General features: G+C 38.3%; 2 protein-coding genes across 2 annotated transcripts in view; both read right to left on the reverse strand.

Moving 5' to 3' along the window:
- Positions 1–917: 917 nt before the first annotated feature.
- On the reverse strand, positions 918–5258 carry LOC145657972 (C-type lectin domain family 4 member E-like). Its single transcript, XM_081714848.1, has 5 exons — positions 5249–5258; positions 3479–3769; positions 2978–3102; positions 2468–2574; positions 918–1266 (listed from the first exon to the last, which is right to left on the reverse strand). Exons 1-5 carry the CDS (start codon positions 5256–5258, stop codon positions 1116–1118), a joined length of 684 nt encoding a protein of 227 aa, XP_081570974.1. The 3' UTR covers positions 918–1115.
- A 5840-nt stretch (positions 5259–11098) lies between these two features.
- LOC145657973 (uncharacterized) overlaps positions 11099–19824 on the reverse strand; it is a 150785-nt gene continuing 142059 nt past the window's right edge. The window contains 2 exon segments of the mRNA XM_081714849.1: positions 11099–11165; positions 12107–12224. Coding sequence (XP_081570975.1) covers positions 11099–11165; positions 12107–12224 — 185 coding nt within the window.

Consider the following 19824-nt stretch of genomic DNA (forward strand, 5'->3'; position numbering starts at 1 on the left):
AGCATAGTCCCGGGAATATAAGAGGATGTCGTCAATATATACGATTACAAACTGTCCTATCATATGCCTGAGAACATTGTGTACAAATGCCTGAAAGACAGAGAGTGCAACACTGAGGCCAAAAGGCATTACCCTATATTCATAGTGCCCCCTTGTGGTGACAAAGGCAATCTTCCATTCGTCCCATTTTCTAATTGTAGGCACAGATCTAGTATAATGAAAATCCTAGCATCTTAACTGTTCCAAAGCTATTAGAAATCAGAGGGAGGGGATAAGCATATTTCTTAGTCACTTGATTGAGACCCCTGTAATCTAAGCAAGTATGGAGGCCTCCATCCCTCTTTTTCACAAAGAAAATCTAAAGGCAACAGGAGAGTTGGAGGGTTGAATGAAGCCCTGGGCTTAGGCCTCTTCTATGTATGCTTCCATAGCTCATTCCTTCTCCTGTGAGAGAGGATAGACCTGTGCTTTAGGGAGACTGACGCTCAGTACGCTCACAGGAATAGAGGCAGTACTTCGCAAAGAAGCAGCTAACCTACAGGAGTTAAATAGAGTTAAAAATAAGTAGATAACATTAGTACTCAGAGAATTATTATCTCCCCATAGGATTCTGGGGAATGTAGTGACGCAACCCAGCAATGGCCCTGTTGGTCAGGGTTGCAGGATTAGAGGGCTGAGTGACAGGGAGAGACTAGAACTGCTTTGAACATGCCTCCAGTAAGCAAAGAGGATGTACTGACAATACAGCTAATAATTTATGAGGAGCTAGTCAAGCATGAAATTCCATTTCCATCAGTACAGAAGGCCATTTAGCACAGGCAGAGTGTCATCAGAGATCAGCAATATAAGTATCAATATATGAACAGTGAGGAGAGAAGTGAGGAGAGAAGGATTTATTATGAAATATGAGGGGAATAGTTTACATATAGTTGAGATAATCACATTTATATATGGATTAATAGTATTGTGTGAAAAGGTACATTTTAAGTAAGGCTTTTAAAGAGCAGACGCTACAGACACATGTTTTAGTGATAATACACATTTTGGTGAATAAAGATAAATAAAGACTTTTACGTAACAAAATTTCAACTACAGTTTCTGATATTCACTCTGATTCAGTCTAACATTTTCTCACAGATTCCAACCACAGGGAAGTCACAGGGATAATCAGCCCAGGTCGATACATTGTCAGCAGCAAACCTGTATCCAGTTATAGAACAGTCTTCATTTCTTTCATAGTCATTGGGCTCACCCTGCCACCAGTACCTGAAAGCACACAGTGCATAAATATGCCTTCTGAATTTCACACCCTGAGATGCAGACTTCATCAAATGACTGCATCATGACCAGAGTTCAGTCAGAATTATTTTTATAATAGGCAGGAGGCAGGTCACTCTATGACAAATGATTAGGATAGCTTGTAATGCTCAACACATTATTATTATAATAATAATAATAATAATAATTATTATTATTATTATTATTATTATATATTACTATTATAAGTGTATTGCACTTCAGTAAAAAGAGTGAAATCCCTTGTTGCTAATGTAACCAAGTCTATCATGTTCTCTCACTGATTCAAGTGCATATTTAATATATGGCTGTAACTGCAAAAATCCTGGTTGTCAGTCCACTGGTTGTTGACTGAAGATTGACTTGTATGATCACTCCACTTCCATAGTGCTAAAAATAGACTGGAATGGTGGTGATTTCCTCCTAAGAACCAGGATCAACTCATGTTTTATTGAACCAAGTCATTCTTCTCCCATCTAGAGTCAGACTACACACCAGTTGTTGATATGAAGACTCTAAATTTTGATAGATTAAGCCGAGGGCAGCGATGTTATCCTCAAATAAACTCACTGTGGTACCTTTAAAAATGAACAGGTCATTTTGAAGAGATGTACAATCATGTGTACAAAGTGAAAATTTAGAGCACAGACAGTAACCCTGAGGAGTACCAGTGCTGATTTTAATTGAGCAGTAACTCTACTCCCAACTGTGATCTGTTAGAAAGTCCAATATCTTGGGTATACCAAGATCAGTTGGTGGCCTAACTGTATTGACATTTAACATTGAAGGCATTTAGCTGATGCTTTTATCCAAAGCAAATTACAACTATGGCGGACTACAAATTGAGCAATTAAGGGGTTACCTTGGCTATGCACTATGCACTATGTCAAGATTGAAGCTGCAATACATAAAGCTGGCCACCATCTCCAGAATTCTAATAGTCACCATAGTTACTGTTCACATGCACCAGCACCAGGCTATTTAAGACTACCTGAACCTCAGTATCATTGTGAAGTATTGCCGACACTCCCAGTGTGCATCACAAACATTTTCTTTCTTTGTAGAGCCTGGTCTTGTATCACTTGAAATAACCTCCCTGGTATGTTAAGATGGCTGCCCATGAGGACAGACTTGTCTCTAAAGACTTTGGATTAGTTCTGTGGTCTCTCACCCAGTGGTCAGTGCTGTGCTGTCCACCCATTTCCAGGATCCCTCTGTGTCTTTGTCAGTCAAACCGATCCAAGCTTCAGTATGAGGAAATGTTTTACTGATGAAATCCTGTGAAGTGGTAACATATACAGTACTGGGCAAAGGTTTTTGACATGTGTGGAAACAATGCTGCAAAGTAAGAATGCTTTGAAAAATAGAAGTGTTAATAGTTTATTTTTGTCAGTTAACAAAATGCAAAGTAAATGCACAACAGAGAAATCTAAATCAATATTTGGTGTGACATTCAAAACCTTTTTACTTTGCTGCATTTTTTCCACACCTGCCTAAAACCTTTGTACAGTACTGTATATATTCAAAATTGTAGTGAAGTACACAAGGTTTCCAGAGAAACAGGACATTTCAGACAGAGGTCACTCATCAGCTGTGCAGCACTTCTGACACACACACACACACACACACACACACACACACACACACACACACACACACACACACACACACACACTCTCACCTGTTCCTCTCTACTCTTTATGATCACTAGGTCTGCTCCTCTTTGCTTGCAGTCATTTCTGCTCTTACTCCAGAATTTCTTCTCAGCAGTGATGTAGTAAATACTGAAGTTGAAATAACTCCATCCTTGTGCAGAGCATTTCCACAACACACACACACACACACACACACACACACACACACACACACACACACACACACATATATATATATATTCAATTATTACATATGCTTTGTCAGTTATTCATGTTTTGTTGTCATTTATATAAAGGGAACTTTACATTTCTTCAGGTTTATTGCTTTATAGTGTTAGGCAGGACATAACATCACTCATTTTAATAAGGGACATATTGTATATAAACCTCTTTTTTGTAACACGTTAATAAACAAAGGCTGAACAAAGATTGACTGGTACTGTCTTATTTTGCCTGTTGTAGATAAAAGTTTCTAATTTGATATGTTCGGTGTGCAGGGTCTTTGAAATTCATAATTATTCACTTACCCAGCAATGAAAATCCTGTCTGGAGTCCATTAATCTCCTTCAGTAATTGCTCTTTCGCTACAGTCACATTGTTGTAAGTGGTCTGTAACTGGCTTATTTCAATAATCAAGTTGTTATAAGTGGTCTGTAAAAGGTTCCTGTCTACAGTCAGGTTATTGTTGCTGCTCTGTAACTGGTCTCGCTCTGTAGTGCACTTCACCCACAGTACTGTGATGGCAACTAGCAGGAGAACACACAACAGCCCCAGACACACTGCAGCCAGTCTGAAACATCTGTTCCCTGAAGTGTCAGCTGTGGGATAGTGGGTAAATGCACTCAAACACATATAGCTTTAGGCTCATATTAGCTGAACATTCACAACAAGTTATTATCTTTACACTTAGCTAACTTTGTAATTATAAAGTTACAAAAATATACTTTCTCAAATAAATGTGTAAAAATGCATGGTGAGTGTGTTGAGCTTTTGGGGTAGTGTAGTGTGGTTACACTAATGTAGGGCTGTAATGTAGGGCACAGTTTAGTGATTTTGCTACTTAGAGGAAATCAAATGTATGGAAAGTGTTGGAAAATGTGTGCTCAAATACAGTTTACATTACTTTTAATGCTAGTAAAATATTCCAAACTTCACCATATCTTGAAAATACAGGTACGTAGCCTTCTTTGCCTATATGACAGAACTATATCCAAGGTACTGATCATGTAATTACAAAAGTGCTGAAGAGGACATGGAATTTTAGTGGTCAGTCAAGAGCTTTGTGGAAGGCAGAAGACAAGTTGACCACAGGTTTTGAGAGGGTATGTGGTGTATGTGCGTGTGCGTGTTGATAATGGAGGACTTCAGTTTGTTGGTGTCATACTGTTTTTTCTGTTTTTCTTTTACCCTTATAGGGAGGCATCTAAGTAGAAATAATCCTACATTGTTCTAAACATGTGTACACATTTTGTGTTTCTATGGTTGTACAGGACACACTTTACATTCATTAAACTATGTTCTTACAAAGTGCTTATTATGGCTTTATAAGGCCAAAGCACTGGAGTCATATCATTTAGCACTGCAACATTCTTGAGTGGGATCCCTGTAGTAGGAACACATGTACAGATATGTTTGGAGTACACATGCCTTAACACATAATATAGAATATACACTGGGAATCTGGCGAGCCTAATTACATCTCAGTTCACCACAGCTCTGTGTCCATTAAGCCCACATCTGCAGATGACGACCAGCAGAGAAAGGTCAGAAAAAAGAAAAGGTCCTCTTATATTTTCTATGCAGGTGAATTCTAGTTACAGGAATGTTTTTTTTTTTCCTGGTGAATTCAATTTGAGTCCAGTGGTTGGAGGTGATGTTTAAGTATAAATGGAATGTGGGGGCTTTGAATTCACACCTCAACCACACACACACACACACACCCACACACACACACACACACCCGATTATCCACAGCTATAACCTATATGAAAAGCTGTTTGTGACAGTATTACTGTCACTTTGAAGAGGGGAAAATGCCAAACTGATTGTACTGTAATAACTACCCATATAACAAATATCTTATATATATCAATCCATGTATGGATGACTCTTTTTCATTGCTGTAGCAAAGTCACTTTATGTATATGTAATCTTTACAAATGGAAGTTCAAATGGCCTGCATACATGAGCACATTGCAAAGTTTTAACAAAAATAAAATAAGATCTCACATATTTGAGGAACTATTAGCTACAATTGAGTGTATGTGGGGTGTGTGTGGGGTGGTGTCTGTGTTTACCTGAGGTCATAGATCCTTTTTCACTTCTAATCAAATAAGGTTCCAGGACATCATTGTTCACATAGATATCTTCATATAAATTTTTCCTGTCACTTGAATCAGCTGATCTGTTATGCACCCTATTTCCAGAGTTTGCATAGACTTTGTTACTCATCTCTAAATCAAGTTTCCTTCTTTGACAATGCTGGAACAATTAGAACAGTGAAAATGTTTTAAGGCTTAATCTGAACCAGTTCTTCTTGAACTGCAGATATTTGGTTATCTACTGCTGTTTTCAGCTCCCAGAGTGACTCTGTGTATGTAGTCTGGTTAAATATATGCACTGCTCTCAGGACAGGAAGTTGTGGTGAGAGAGCCCTTACATGAAACATGTACCACTTTCTGAAATGTGTTTCTAAATCTGCTTTCTTTGATGTATTGGTAGATTTTTAGACCTGAATGTGGTCTCCTGTAAAATATCATTTTTCTCTAAGGGTCCCTGAGACTTTGTAAATTAATTTATGAGCTTCACACTGTGCTGTCATCCTATGTCTCTGTCATCTTTAATAAATATGTGTACTTGAAGATATCATCTCCTATGTCTCTCTCTAAGCCCTCTGACAGTCAGCCAGCAAACCAGTTCTTTCTGAACTGCAGATATTTGGTATCTACTGCTGTCTGCAGCTCCCAGAGTGACTCTGTGTATGTGGTATGGTTAAATATATGAACCGCTCTCAGGACAGGAAATTGAGGGAAGAGAACCCTTACACGAATCATGCATTACTTTCTGAAATCCATCTCTGTCTGCTTTATTTGGTGTCTCTAGTTGTTTAGACCTGAATGTAATCTCATATAAAAATGTCATGTTTCTCTAAAGAGCCCTTAGACTTTGTATATGAATTTGTATGTTTCTGTAAAGAGGAGATTCAAGCAGGATGCAAGGACAAGTTGCAGACACAGGAATATATGTTTATTTACACACAACATATAACAATTAGCATGAAGGCCAACGGGGATAAACACAAACAACACAAATGCGTAAACTATAGACTTTTATACGTGTATGCTAATGACACAATGAGGAGCAGATGTGAGACACAGGGAGGGCATGGCCACTTTGATGAGCACACACACACACACACACACACACACACACACACACACACACACACACACACACACACACACAGAGGCGTTCGGGGGAGGGGCCGTATCGTGACAGTTTCACACTGCTGTCGCCCTGTCTTTGTCATTTGTCTTTCATCTCTATAGTTAACAAGTATGTACACTTGAAGGTATCATCTATCTTTCTCTCAAAGCCCAAAACAAAAGGCAAAAGACATGGTTGCTATGGGAACCATAGTTTGGGTGGGGGGTTCTGGGCAGGTATTGCATTTATCATTTACTTGTATTTATCACTGTTTTGCTCTGTTGACACAATTAGCAATTGTATTGAAACAAATGGATACAACAGCCAAAACCCGCAGTATGTTGTGGGTATGTAGGTTATAGGACACAGACATGTGGTTTTGTCTCTCTATTGTTCTCTTTTTCTTCCTTTCTCTCTTTACCACATAGATACCAGCAAAATTAACACATTTACTAATAAATTGAAGATGACATGAAATGGCAGAGAAAGCATAAAGAAGCACAGTACTGTGCCCCTTAAGAAAAAGACTTGAACTAAAGACCCATCTATTATTTTGTCATGTTCTTCATAAGGCGAATGTATCGGTGAGCGGTAAGGAGGCAGACACGTCCGGAGAAGAACAAGACTTATTAGAGGCAAATCCAGATTCAGAATCGTCAGAGCAGTCCAGGGTCATTGAGCCAGTAGAGTATGAATATATATGATAAACAAAAAACACACTAAGGCAAACAAGGGAAGCATGCTATAACAAAGAAGCTGGGAAAAAAACACACGGAGGTAAGGAAAAACAAATGGCTATAATCACAAAACAGACTAACAAATGAAGGCTTCGAAACATAGACGGGCTTTCAAAAACTTTCAGACATTCATTCATTCATGCATGCAGACATCCAAACATTCAATGAACAGCCAAGACAAAGGGAACCAGACAGGGTTTAAATACATGAACCTAACAAGATTAGAAACAAGGAACAGGTGATAGTAAAGACAAGCATGGACAACCAAAGGAGGGTGGAGAAAACAAAACTAAGGAATGTAACCAAAATAATACATATGACAGGGAAACCATGGAACATGGAAGCTTGGAGGGACTAACTGTGACAGTGAATCAGATGCACTAAAACATGCCAGATTTCAAACTGCAGTGCACAACCCTGGCCTAGTACATCTTAAAGAGATTTTTGAATGATAGTCACATGGTAGCTTTGTTGGCTTTGTGGGTAAAGTGGCATCTTGTGGTTGAGGTGACTTTAGTGAAGTACCAGCCTGCATGTCATGCATAAAGATGGCATAAGAGAACAGTCAGCAGGACTCACAGGCCAATTTAGAAAATGTGAGGTGAAATTTAATCTTTATCTTATCTCTGCTTTCCCTCCCCTTCTAAATAACTCATTAATTACTGTGCTGCATCTTTCAGTAGGTTATCATCAGTGAGATTGTTTGTACCTGCATTTTTCTACTTTCTTACAAAAGCAATTGATCATAAGGCTTTAAAGATATAACTTATGATACTGCCCTCTAGGGCTGGTCAAAATAACTAAATGTTTAGTCTCTGCAAAGTATTGCTGCTGGTCTATATCATGTACTTTTTTCAAATTTCAGATTTGTGTGCAGCTGTTTTCAGTTTTTCTACTTAACACCACAATAGCCACCCATTTCAGCAATTTTATGTTATGTTATGCAGGCCCTATTTATTATATGGGACTTATTGCTATAACAAAACTGTATGCACAAAAATACTAATGTGTTACATTTATTTAGATCAACAAAGGTTAGGAAAGGCATCAACCCTTGACATTGTTGTTCATTTATTATTCTTTTTTTGTTTTATGTTTTCCAGGTGCTTCATGCTGGACAAGGACCTATATGAGATAAATGGACTGAGAGCACTTTTCCCAGAGTCAGATGTCCTATTGTGTAGGTATCATGCTATGTTTCATGTTTTTATAAGTTTTATTTGAATTCTGTGCCAACATTACACTGACTAGCCCCTTCATTAAGTAAACCTTGTATCTATACTTTTTTTCCCCCACTTATCAAATAAGAGTGCTTTGTAGTTCTACGATTATAAACTGTAGTTAATCAGTTTCTCTGAATGATCCCCCTTTCACCCTGTTACCCTGTTCACTAGCAACACAAACATCGAACAATGACCGACAATAAGTTACAAATGCACATACATAGATGGAACAAATAACAAGCTGCAGGTGTGTGCTAAACAAGGGGGTGGCAACAAACAATGGGCAGTCCTGAAAAAAACAATAACAACTCCACATGCATGTGGTGGGCCGTGATAAGTGGGAAGGTGAGCGTACTGTTACAAACTAGCTTGCACAGCAAGAGCTATCAGACAGTAACTAGCCAAGCTACGGTTATCTACAGTAAATATTTGCAAATATTTAATTGTGTAATTAAAACCAGTACTATGTGTTGAACATGTAAATGAGGAACTTCTAAATAAAGCACTTGCTTTCTCCAGGGGATGTAGTAGCTGGATTGTCATGCCACTGAGGTTAAAAAAAGTACCTGGCAAATGAATGTAGTGATATCACACCATGAAGTTTTTGATTGGTTGAACAAAATCAATTTAGTGCCTTCCCTTTGCAATATCAGTATGAGCCTATTTTGGCACAATGTGTATTATGTTTATTATTCACAAGTATAATGAGAATAAGGGTTCATTTGTGGTACTGAGTGTGGTTCATAGTTTGCTTTGATTAACAGTTTTGCTTACTAACTGAAGTTTTAAAGTTTACTCACCAATAGCAGCCAACTTTTTCTGAAACTGCTCCCTCTGGTTTCTCTGGCTGCCTTGTAATTGGTCTCTATAGATAGACTGTTGTACCTGGTCTGTAACAAGTCTCTATAGTTAAGTTATTGTTATCAAGTCTGTAACTGATCTCTCTCTGTAGCCAGGTTATAATAACTGGTTACTCTCTGCAGTGAACTTGACCTACAGCACTGTGATGGCAGCCAGCAGGAGAACACACAGCAGCCCCAAAACACATTACAGCCAGTAGTGAGTGTTGGTTCCTGAAGCTAGAAGATAAGTCATAATTTTAAGAATTTAAAAAATACATGGCAGCATTTCACATGCTAAGTGAAGGCTTCACATGGAATTCAGACCACAAACAGTGTGTATATTTGTGTACAAAACAGACTGGCTTGGTGACACTAAGGCAGAACATAGCAAATTTCACAAGGACAGCTACAAACAGAGGGGTTTTAAAACAGAGACAAAGGTGAAATCAATAGACTGGGGTTTGGGAACACACATTGGGATTATGGGGAATGTAGTCTTTGGGAGGCAAGCTGGAGGAAGCAGACAAAACCACAGAAATAACTTGCAATTCATATATAAAGCACATTGGTAGTATATATGAAACTCAGTACAAATTATTTCTAGTTGGTATTAGGTATAATTATGGTTAATTGTGTAACATTTTGGTACAGAGTGAGCAAAGCATGAGAGCTGATTGAAATGTTGTTTATTAAACTCAAGTGGCCAATCCATGGAAAACAAACAAACTGAAAGCCAGAAACAAACTAAAAAAAAAACCCAAACAAACAAGAAAACAGTCTATAAACAGTAAAACAGTAGTAGAACAGTCGTTTAGGAAGCTGACATCTCCTGTCTTGAAGCAAATGCAAAGCACTGAAGGAATTTAGGATTTTATGAGGGACAGGTGTGCATAATTCGGTGTAATAACAAGGACATCAGAGGTGAAGGAGTCATGAGTGTGATTGTTGTGTATGCTGGATGGGTGCTAACTGGACCATGACAAGTTGATATGGTAATCAGAGAGCGATGTCAGGACTTCCAAAGTTATTAAGATAATTCCTAGTTCTAAATTAGTAACAAATTAGTTGCACCAAGAACCTATAACACCATTCTGTCCTGTTAAAAATGAAAATTGAGCACCTGTACCTTGAGTTTTTATATTACTATTTGTGTGGATGTCCTCTGTCTCTGTGTTGGAGTCATGTCTTTTGTGGTCAAATGTAAACACAACAGAACTTTGACTCTCATGCTGTCATTTGTGATGTCCTTTTACCTTAAAGGGAGGCATCTAAGTAGAAATAAACTATACATTGTTTGCCGCTTTGCTGCAAGGCAAAAGAACTCCCACTAGACTGCGGCGACCAACAAAACAACCTGCACGTATATTGCGCTTCAAAGGCATGGAGGATGACAAAATGAGAGGAAAAACACCACACCAAGTGCAGAAAAAGGGAGAACAAAGCATACTTTGTTACTTAGGAGCTTGGCTCAAAACTTTAGTAAAGACCCAGCACCGAGTGACTGGGCTTATATAGATCTAGCCCAGCTGTTGGGCATCAAGCCTGATTAGTAGTGTGCCTGACTCCGGCCACCAGAGGGAGGCCTCGGCCTGGTGCCAACACTTAAACCATGTGAGTGTGTGACAGCACAGGCATCTTAATATCAATCACACAATACACAATGCACACCATGAACCTACCACTGTCAGCAGAGATATATGAACAGAAGTAATACAGTACTCCATTGAAAACACTCCTAAACATACTGCTTTATTACTTTATTTAGCAGGTAGAACCAAATATTTTGTCTAGTAAGCCAATAAATGTTTTCATTTGTTCATTTATTATGTGTCCCTTTGACACATAATGCCATGCTTGTCATTTTTGAGACATCCCTATTAACACATCAACAGTGGCTCAAGAAAACATAACTGGTTCAGTTACACCCTGGCCTCGACCCAGTCCGGAAGACACAAACCCACCTGCATGCATGCATACACCACACATCTACACGCCAAACGCACACATATGCACCACACATACCCCTATACCACTCCTCCTTCCCAATCACTTCCTTATTGGATCATTGCTTTCACCTGCCCCTTGTTTTCCTCACACCATTTAATCCCCACAGGTGCCATCCTCCAGCCCTTTGCATTTGGCCTGCTACAGCCTAAAGCACAAAGCCTTGATCCTTCCTTCCAAATTTTTTTTGGCAGACTTTGTTTCTTTTTATACTTTTATAAGCATTTTCCTTATTTGCCAAAATAAAACACTGCATCACTGGTGTCTCACCCTATGTTAAATGTCACAGCTGCATGTTTAATGTATAGAAAACGGTCTACCTGTGGCATTTTTTTTCTAGGTGGATTTTTTTTTATAAAACTGTATTTGGAAGAGTTTATGGTCTATTTGGTCTTAACTATAGCCTAAGTTTGGATTTCTCTATATAAAAACCCTAAAAAATACTTTGAACAGACTGAAGGTGTGGTGTCTCTTAATCACAGATCAGCACATTCTCACAATGTTCATAAATGGGCCTCTACATCCCTACCAAAAATGACATTTCTTTCAGGATTAATAAAGTATTATTACCTTATCTCTTATCTTAAATCAAGTTTAAGAGAATCATTGCAATCCACTATGCTCTTCTGAAGTATAACCCTCTGCTTGTATTTTTAATTTTAGAATGACAGCTTTCCCCTTTCACTCCTTGTGTCATTTGCTCATGACTTCAGAGGTACACTAATAACCAGCCATGTAATGAATATCTCACATATTTCAAATTATGGATGATCCTTTTTCAGTCTCTGAATCCAACTGAGATGGAACCTCCCCACCCTTCAGTTGGCATCTAGATGTGGCTCAGCCTCAATGCCACCTATACCTGGACCAGTCTCTTCCACCATGTCGTCTACCACGATGAAGTTGTTTGCCTCCCAGCCCACCTGTCCCTGGACCAGTCTCTACCACTCTTTCTAAGTTTTGGTTCCTCTTGAAGCCTCTTCCTCTCAGCCTCAGGAAGTTTTTCCTCACTACTGTCATCTTTGGCTTGCTCTATTGCAGCTTGGAGACATACATGTGTAAAGCTGCTTTGTGACAACAGCTATTGTAAAAAGTGCTAAATAAATAAACTTTGCTTTGTTTTGCTTTTTCACTGTTGTAGTAATGTCACCTTATGTATATGGTGATGCCCTGAATATGTAAGGCTGTTTTATCAGCAACCTACACAGACATTTATGTCATCATCTAACTTAATGTTTAATTTGTCTTTATTTCTGTCACGGTATGACCCCTCCTTCCATACATCTTCCTGTGTGTGTGTGTGTTCGCCCATATGGCCACGCCCTCCCCGTGTTCCACACCTGCTCCTCGTTTTGTATCATTATTGTGCATGTATAAGTCTCTTGTTTAATTGTAAATGCTGTCTGTGTTTAAACTTATGTGTGCCTAAGTGCTACGTTCTGTTTTTTGTAAATAAAGGTATCGATCTGTTTCCCACGACTCATCCCCGCATCCTGCTTAGCCTCCACGTGTCACAATTTCATTGTATGCAAATGAAAGAAGGTTTCTGGTTTGTTATTAGTTCAAAATATAGTACACAAAATTTGGCCTTTATACTTGGCCTATATGTGTGTATGCAAAATCGCAATATGTACAGATAATACATCTTTACAAATGAAAGTTCAAAGGGCCTGCATAAGTGAATACAATGCAACTGTTTTAACAAAAATATTCATATATATTCATTCATATATATAAGGTCATTCATATCTGAGGATCTATTAGCTATAATTGTGTGTCTGTGCTTACCTGAGGTCATAGTTCCCTTTTCACTTCTGGTCATGTAAGATTCCAGTACATCATCATTTATGTAGATGTCTTCATATACATTTTTACTGTCACTTGAATCAGATGATCTGTTATCCACCCTATTTCCAGAGTTTGCATAGACTTTGTTACTCATCTTTAAATCAGTTTTCGTCTTTGACAATGCTGAAACAATTAGAACAGTGAAAATGTTTTAAGGCTTAATCTGAACCAATTCTTTTTGAACTGTTTTCAGCTCCCAGAGTGACTCTGTGTATGTAGTCTGGTTAAATATATGCACTGCTCTCAGGACAGGAAGTTGTGGTGAGAGATCCCTTACATGAAACATGTACCACTTTCTGAAATGTGTCTCTAAATCTGCTTTCTTTGATGTATTGGTAGTTTTTTAGACCAGAATCTGGTCTCCTGTAAAATATCATTTTTCTCTAAAGGTCTCTGAGACTTTGTAAATTATTTTGTGAGCTTCACACTGTGCTGTTGTCCTATGTCTCTGTCATCTTTAATAAATATGTGTACTTGAAGATATCATCTCCCATCTCTCTCTCAAAGCCCTCTGACAGCCAGCCAGCAAATTCCTCTTATTCAATTCTTATAATTTCTGGTTTTTATTCCTTTTTATTTTTATCATTAACAGGTGTGTAGGGAGCAGACAAAACTCAAAACAGAAGACACACTTAAAGAGATATATATATATATATATATATACACACACACACACACATACCAGCAAAACTAAGAAATAATTTAACATTTCGGTCTTTAGTTAGCACTGTGGTAATTTATGTTTTCTCTGCCATTGCATGTTGTCATGTTCTTCATAAGGTGAATCACGTGTGCTAAAACTGGCCATATATTATCACAAAATAATTTACAAAGTCTCAGAGACCTTTAGAGAAAAATGATATTTTACAGGAGACCAGATTCTGGTCTAAAAAACTACCAATACATCAAAGAAAGCAGATTTAGAGACACATTTCAGAAAGTGGTACATGTTTCATGTAAGGGATCTCTCACCACAACTTCCTGTCCTGAGAGCAGTGCATATATTTAACCAGACTACATACACAGAGTCACTCTGGGAGCTGAAAACAGTTCAAAAAGAATTGGTTCAGATTAAGCCTTAAAACATTTTCACTGTTCTAATTGTTTCAGCATTGTCAAAGACGAAAACTGATTTAAAGATGAGTAACAAAGTCTATGCAAACTCTGGAAATAGGGTGGATAACAGATCATCTGATTCAAGTGACAGTAAAAATGTATATGAAGACATCTACATAAATGATGATGTACTGGAATCTTACATGACCAGAAGTGAAAAGGGAACTATGACCTCAGGTAAGCACAGACACACAATTATAGCTAATAGATCCTCAGATATGAATGACCTTATATATATGAATGAATATATATGAATATTTTTGTTAAAACAGTTGCATTGTATTCACTTATGCAGGCCCTTTGAACTTTCATTTGTAAAGATGTATTATCTGTACATATTGCGATTTTGCATACACACATATAGGCCAAGTATAAAGGCCAAATTTTGTGTACTATATTTTGAACTAATAACAAACCAGAAACCTTCTTTCATTTGCATACAATGAAATTGTGACACGTGGAGGCTAAGCAGGATGCGGGGATGAGTCGTGGGAAACAGATCGATACCTTTATTTACAAAAAACAGAGAACGTAGCACTTAGGCACACATAAGTTTAAACACAGACAGCATTTACAATTAAACAAGAGACTTATACATGCACAATAATGATACAAAACGAGGAGCAGGTGTGGAACACGGGGAGGGCGTGGCCATATGGGCGAACACACACACACACAGGAAGATGTATGGAAGGAGGGGTCATACCGTGACAGAAATAAAGACAAATTAAACATTAAGTTAGATGATGACATAAATGTCTGTGTAGGTTGCTGATAAAACAGCCTTACATATTCAGGGCATCACCATATACATAAGGTGACATTACTACAACAGTGAAAAAGCAAAACAAAGCAAATCAGATCTCTTAAAATGATCATACAATATCGAATCTGAGAAACTGTAAAACAATGCCTGAAGATATACAGTGGAATTGCTTTACTAAAATGAGATGTTATATATATATATATATATATATATATATATATATATATATATATATATATAATGGTTAAGGTACTTGACTAATAAGCAGAAAGTTGCCAGTTTCTGTCCCACCACTTCCAGGTTGCCACAGATGGGCCCCTGAGCAATGCCCTCAAGTTGTTTTCAGTCACAATTGTAAGTTGCTTTGGGTAAAAGTGTCAGATAAATGCAAAAGGTATAACAAACAGGCTAAATGCAGCCAATCTACAAGATGTTGTCTTCATTACTGAATTATTTCACAAACCAAATCCCCTTTCACTAAACATTAAAATATTGACTTCAGACCCTTTTAAAAATTAAGTGTGAATATACACAGGTAATAGCTGATTTTTTATAAATCCCTTTCGTGCTCACTCAATTTAACATGCAGAGACGCTCTGGCCCTATAAAAACATCTAGAGTAATACATCCCCCTCTAGTGGACAAATTAATAAACAACATCCCAAATGCATGTCCAGAGAACCAGCTGCCTTGTTACAGTTTTGCTGATCTATTGTTATATTAGTGAGTGCCTTTATTCAACCAGAAGCAGGGAGCAAGTGTGCTTCCACAACAAATGAAGCAGAGCATGAAATTTGCATTAGGCTTAAAATACAATTTCCTGACAAATGGGAATACAATGGAACAAACTGCATTTAATAAATTTGTGTTGACTATGTTATTATACAGTTTGATAAACATATTATATTTGTGGGTGTAGTATATTAATGTACAATATGAGATAGATCAATTTGATTAACCTGTAAGGTCACTATCCTAATGTGGAAAGAGAGCCGTCTCTGTAGGAAAAGATGCTGCGGTTTCTCACTGTTGCTTCTTGTCACGATCAGTCCCTCCCGAGTACCATGTTCCGTGTTTTCCCTGTCTTGTGTTTTTAATGTCTGTTCCATAGTTTCGTTTCCTCCGCCCCTCGTTTGATTTTCTAGACCTGTCCCTCATTTAGTTGATTGTATTTAAACCCTGCCTTGTTCCCTTACTTTTAGCAGTACACTGAATTGGTTTTCTTGTGGTTGTTTCTTGAATCTGTATTCCTAAGCCTTCATTTTTGTTAGCCTGTCTTGTTTAGCCCTGAGTGCTTTCTTAGCCTTAGTTATAGCTTTCCCATTTGTCTTCGTGTGTTTTTGTTTGTTAGTCATGTATCCACGTACCTGTCGTGTCAGCTCTATGACCCTGAACTGCCTTTACCACTCTGATTTTGGATTTCCCCTATTAAATCTCGCTCTTCTCTGCACATGCGTGCACCTCCCACCACTCAACGTTACACTTCTCAAGTAAGAGAGTGAAAACACCTGAAATACACCAAGATAAGGAAAACAAACCCTGTATGTTTCCTACTGTCTGTGGAACAGGAAAAATGTACAAGATGTATAGTCCCCATGTGCCTCTCATTTACACATGAGTGGGGAGACAAAACAACAGTTTCTCCCATGTGTGAGAATTAAGCTCAATAAAAATATTCTTCTGAGCAAAAGGCATAACTTTTTTTTGGTGATGTGATATTGAGGCAGGTGTCTACTACCAAATCATAGGTGTGACGATTGTGGTGGAAATCTTCCTGGACAGGTTAGAGAAACAATATAATGATTACATCAATTGCTGTGCTATGAATTGATTCGGAGGCAAGGGTAAAAAAGAAAAATTAAGTTTATTCAAAGACTCAGCCTAAGGGTGTTTCAGTTACACACACACACAAGCGTCTGTAAGGGAGAGGCAACTTTCCCCCCTTTCTCAACCCACATTTATATTGTTCATCCTAAGCATTGAAAAAAAGGAACAACTCCCTACTAGGAAGTGTTTTGTCCCGCTGCACCTATCTTCCCAGCACCAGTGTCAAACTGGATGGAGGGTCAGATAATGGGCAAGATCAGGGTCAGAGAGACAAGAGCAAGCACCTGTAATATCCTAACTTAATGCAAAAATTGTTCAAAATGTAATGAAATCTCCATAGACAAACACTGACCGTAGAATGGGCTGTAGTGAAAAGCTCAGTGACTTTAAATGTGGCACAGTCATTCTATAAATTAAGAAACTGAAGCATCTATGAGCAACATCAGCTCAGCCACAAAGCAGTAGACCATATTGCCAACCGCAGAAGATTATAAAAATTGTTTCTTTTCTGTTGCGTGACTCACTACAGCTTTTTTCACTGCCACTGACTGAACACAACATTAGCAGAAGAACTCTGCATCAAGAGTTTCATCGTAAGTAGTAATAAACCTTCCTTCATATGCTGATTCTGGTTGTACTGAGAATTTTAATAAAGCACATTGCATTAGGTAATTCTTCTACACAGGTCTACCACAAAAGGGAGTGTAAACAAGCATCGAGTTTTCTGTCCTGGCTCCAAGATGGTGGAACGAACTCCCGCTTGCTGTCCAGACAGCAGAGTCCCTTGCAGTCTTCAAACGCAGACTGAAGACCCATCTATTTGCAGAATATTTAAAGGACACCGACACTGCTCCCTTATTAACTGACTAATTTAGTACTTATTGTAGGGCACTGTTTATGTTGTTTAACAAACTCTAGCACTTATTGCTAGATAGCACTTATCATTGTTTAAGATAGACCATATGTATTTTGCACTTCTAGGTATCAGCATTCATCCCTGTATTCTACAGTATTCTAGTTCATTGGTATGTTTAATTCTATCCTACTGTACTGTACGTGGATATATTCTGTGAGTAAATTACAAAGCACTTTTGTATGTTGCTCTGGATAAGAGCGTCTGCTAAATGTCAAAAATGAAAATGTAAATGTCTGTGTGCAGCCATCTGTCACTGATCCTATGAACTAAGCCTGTTCCAGCACGGCCACCCCCACCACCTCTTCCTGCCTCCTTTTTCCATAGTCTCTGATCTGGTTCACTGGAATACTAACTAGATACACCTGTTGCCTATTCTCTTCTGTACATAGGGCTCCTATTGAAACTCTCCTCTCTCATACTCTCATTGTGAAGTATTGCTGACTGCATGATGCATACTGAGCCTTTCGTTTATGTTAGATTTCCTGGTTACCGAACATTGTCTGTTTTCTAGAGCCTGTCTTCTGCCTGATCCTTGGACACCTCCCAGACTCTGACCCTCATTTGCAACCCTGAACTGGCCTTATCTAGTGTACAGACAAGCTCCCTCCTGCCTGCTTTGCTACATTGAGGATCCTACTGAAATCTCTCCATTCACTTCAAGCCTGCTTCACAAACCCAATAAAACCTCTTGCATTTGGATTCTCCCTCTCTCCTGTGTTTGCATTCACTACAGCATCACTGCCTTCAAAACGAAAGTGGACCTATGTCAGGCAGACACCCTCCTATAGCAGCCAAGAGATTGGGTATTGGCATCACATTTAGGGTCAGCCCTATGGGTGGCTGTATTTTGTTATCCCTTCATGTGTTGGCATGATCATTTCAGTCCTTTCCATGTTTGCTTAGCCTACCCTCAGAGATGTAGAAGGTAGTCCTGCTTACACCGTGAACACCTTACTGAGCTCCAGGTATCATCAGGTGGACTAGAATGAGTACTGATCTGAGGAGAGCAGCTGGGTTTCAGCCACTCAGATACTGTGGCCTGATAATATCACATCCTTTCACCACATTCACCCTTCCTCAGCATGGTCCTCAAGGCCCTTAGTGGGCCACTCGGACATGGGCACTGTTATGCCCTGGTCTTAACCTGCATTCTGTTTTCCTAATTATCCCTGCATGTCCCCATCTGCAGCACTTCACATTAGCCTCCTACAACAATTAAACTCCTGCTACACATGTGCCCTCTAGAATAATAAAATAAATTACTTGATAGCATCAGATATTCTTAAAATACAGCACATCTATCAACATGAAATTTCTTAGGACTAATATAAGTATCTGCTTACCGATTTTCAGTCTACATCAAACCATTTGCCAGAAATCTACATGCAATACACCATGTTTTTTTGATAATTTCCACAACAACCATGCCTGTCCTTTTAAATGGCCCTTCAAAACATGCTTCTGGTATAAGATAACTTCAGATTTTGTCATAGAAAATTCAATTACCATCAAAGTAACTGCATGAATTGTTTAAACAGTATATAGAATGTTACTAAAGTTCTTTATTTGCTTGCTCACATCTATGTATAAAAACATGCATTTCTTTCCTTCGTAAGCTAACACAAATTATGCAAGCCTTTAGTTACCATAAAATGCACATTACTCATGTAGCAGGGCTATTAAGTAGAGCAATAAGACCCTCATTTCTTTAATTCTGTGGTTTCTATTGAGCCATAAAGAGCTATTTTTGTTGAGTGAAAACAAATCTCACCCACCATGAACCAATATGTGAAAGGGGTTGGGGGGCTATCAAATCACTTCACAAGCATTTTCCAAGTGGTGTATTCCATAAATAGAGTATATATAGTATATATGGTGTGTGTACACACACACACACATACATATATATATATATATATATATATATATATATATATGTATGTATATATAGAGAGAGAGAGAGAGAGAGAGAGAGAGAGAGAGAGAGAGAGAGAGAGAAATAGAGGAAGTATAGCATGACTGAAAATGAATCTCCTGCATGCAATTACACATTATAAACCCTAAAAATAAAAGGCATTGTTTTTGTTTTTTGAAATTTTTGTATTAGATGATCTCAAATTGAACCTAAATGATGAAAAAATAAGCCTGGATGTGAATATATGTCTTGG

The sequence above is a fragment of the Electrophorus electricus genome, chromosome 5 (genome assembly GCF_041902795.1).
Source record: "Electrophorus electricus isolate QZ-2024a chromosome 5, ASM4190279v1, whole genome shotgun sequence".
NCBI lineage: Eukaryota > Metazoa > Chordata > Actinopteri > Gymnotiformes > Gymnotidae > Electrophorus > Electrophorus electricus.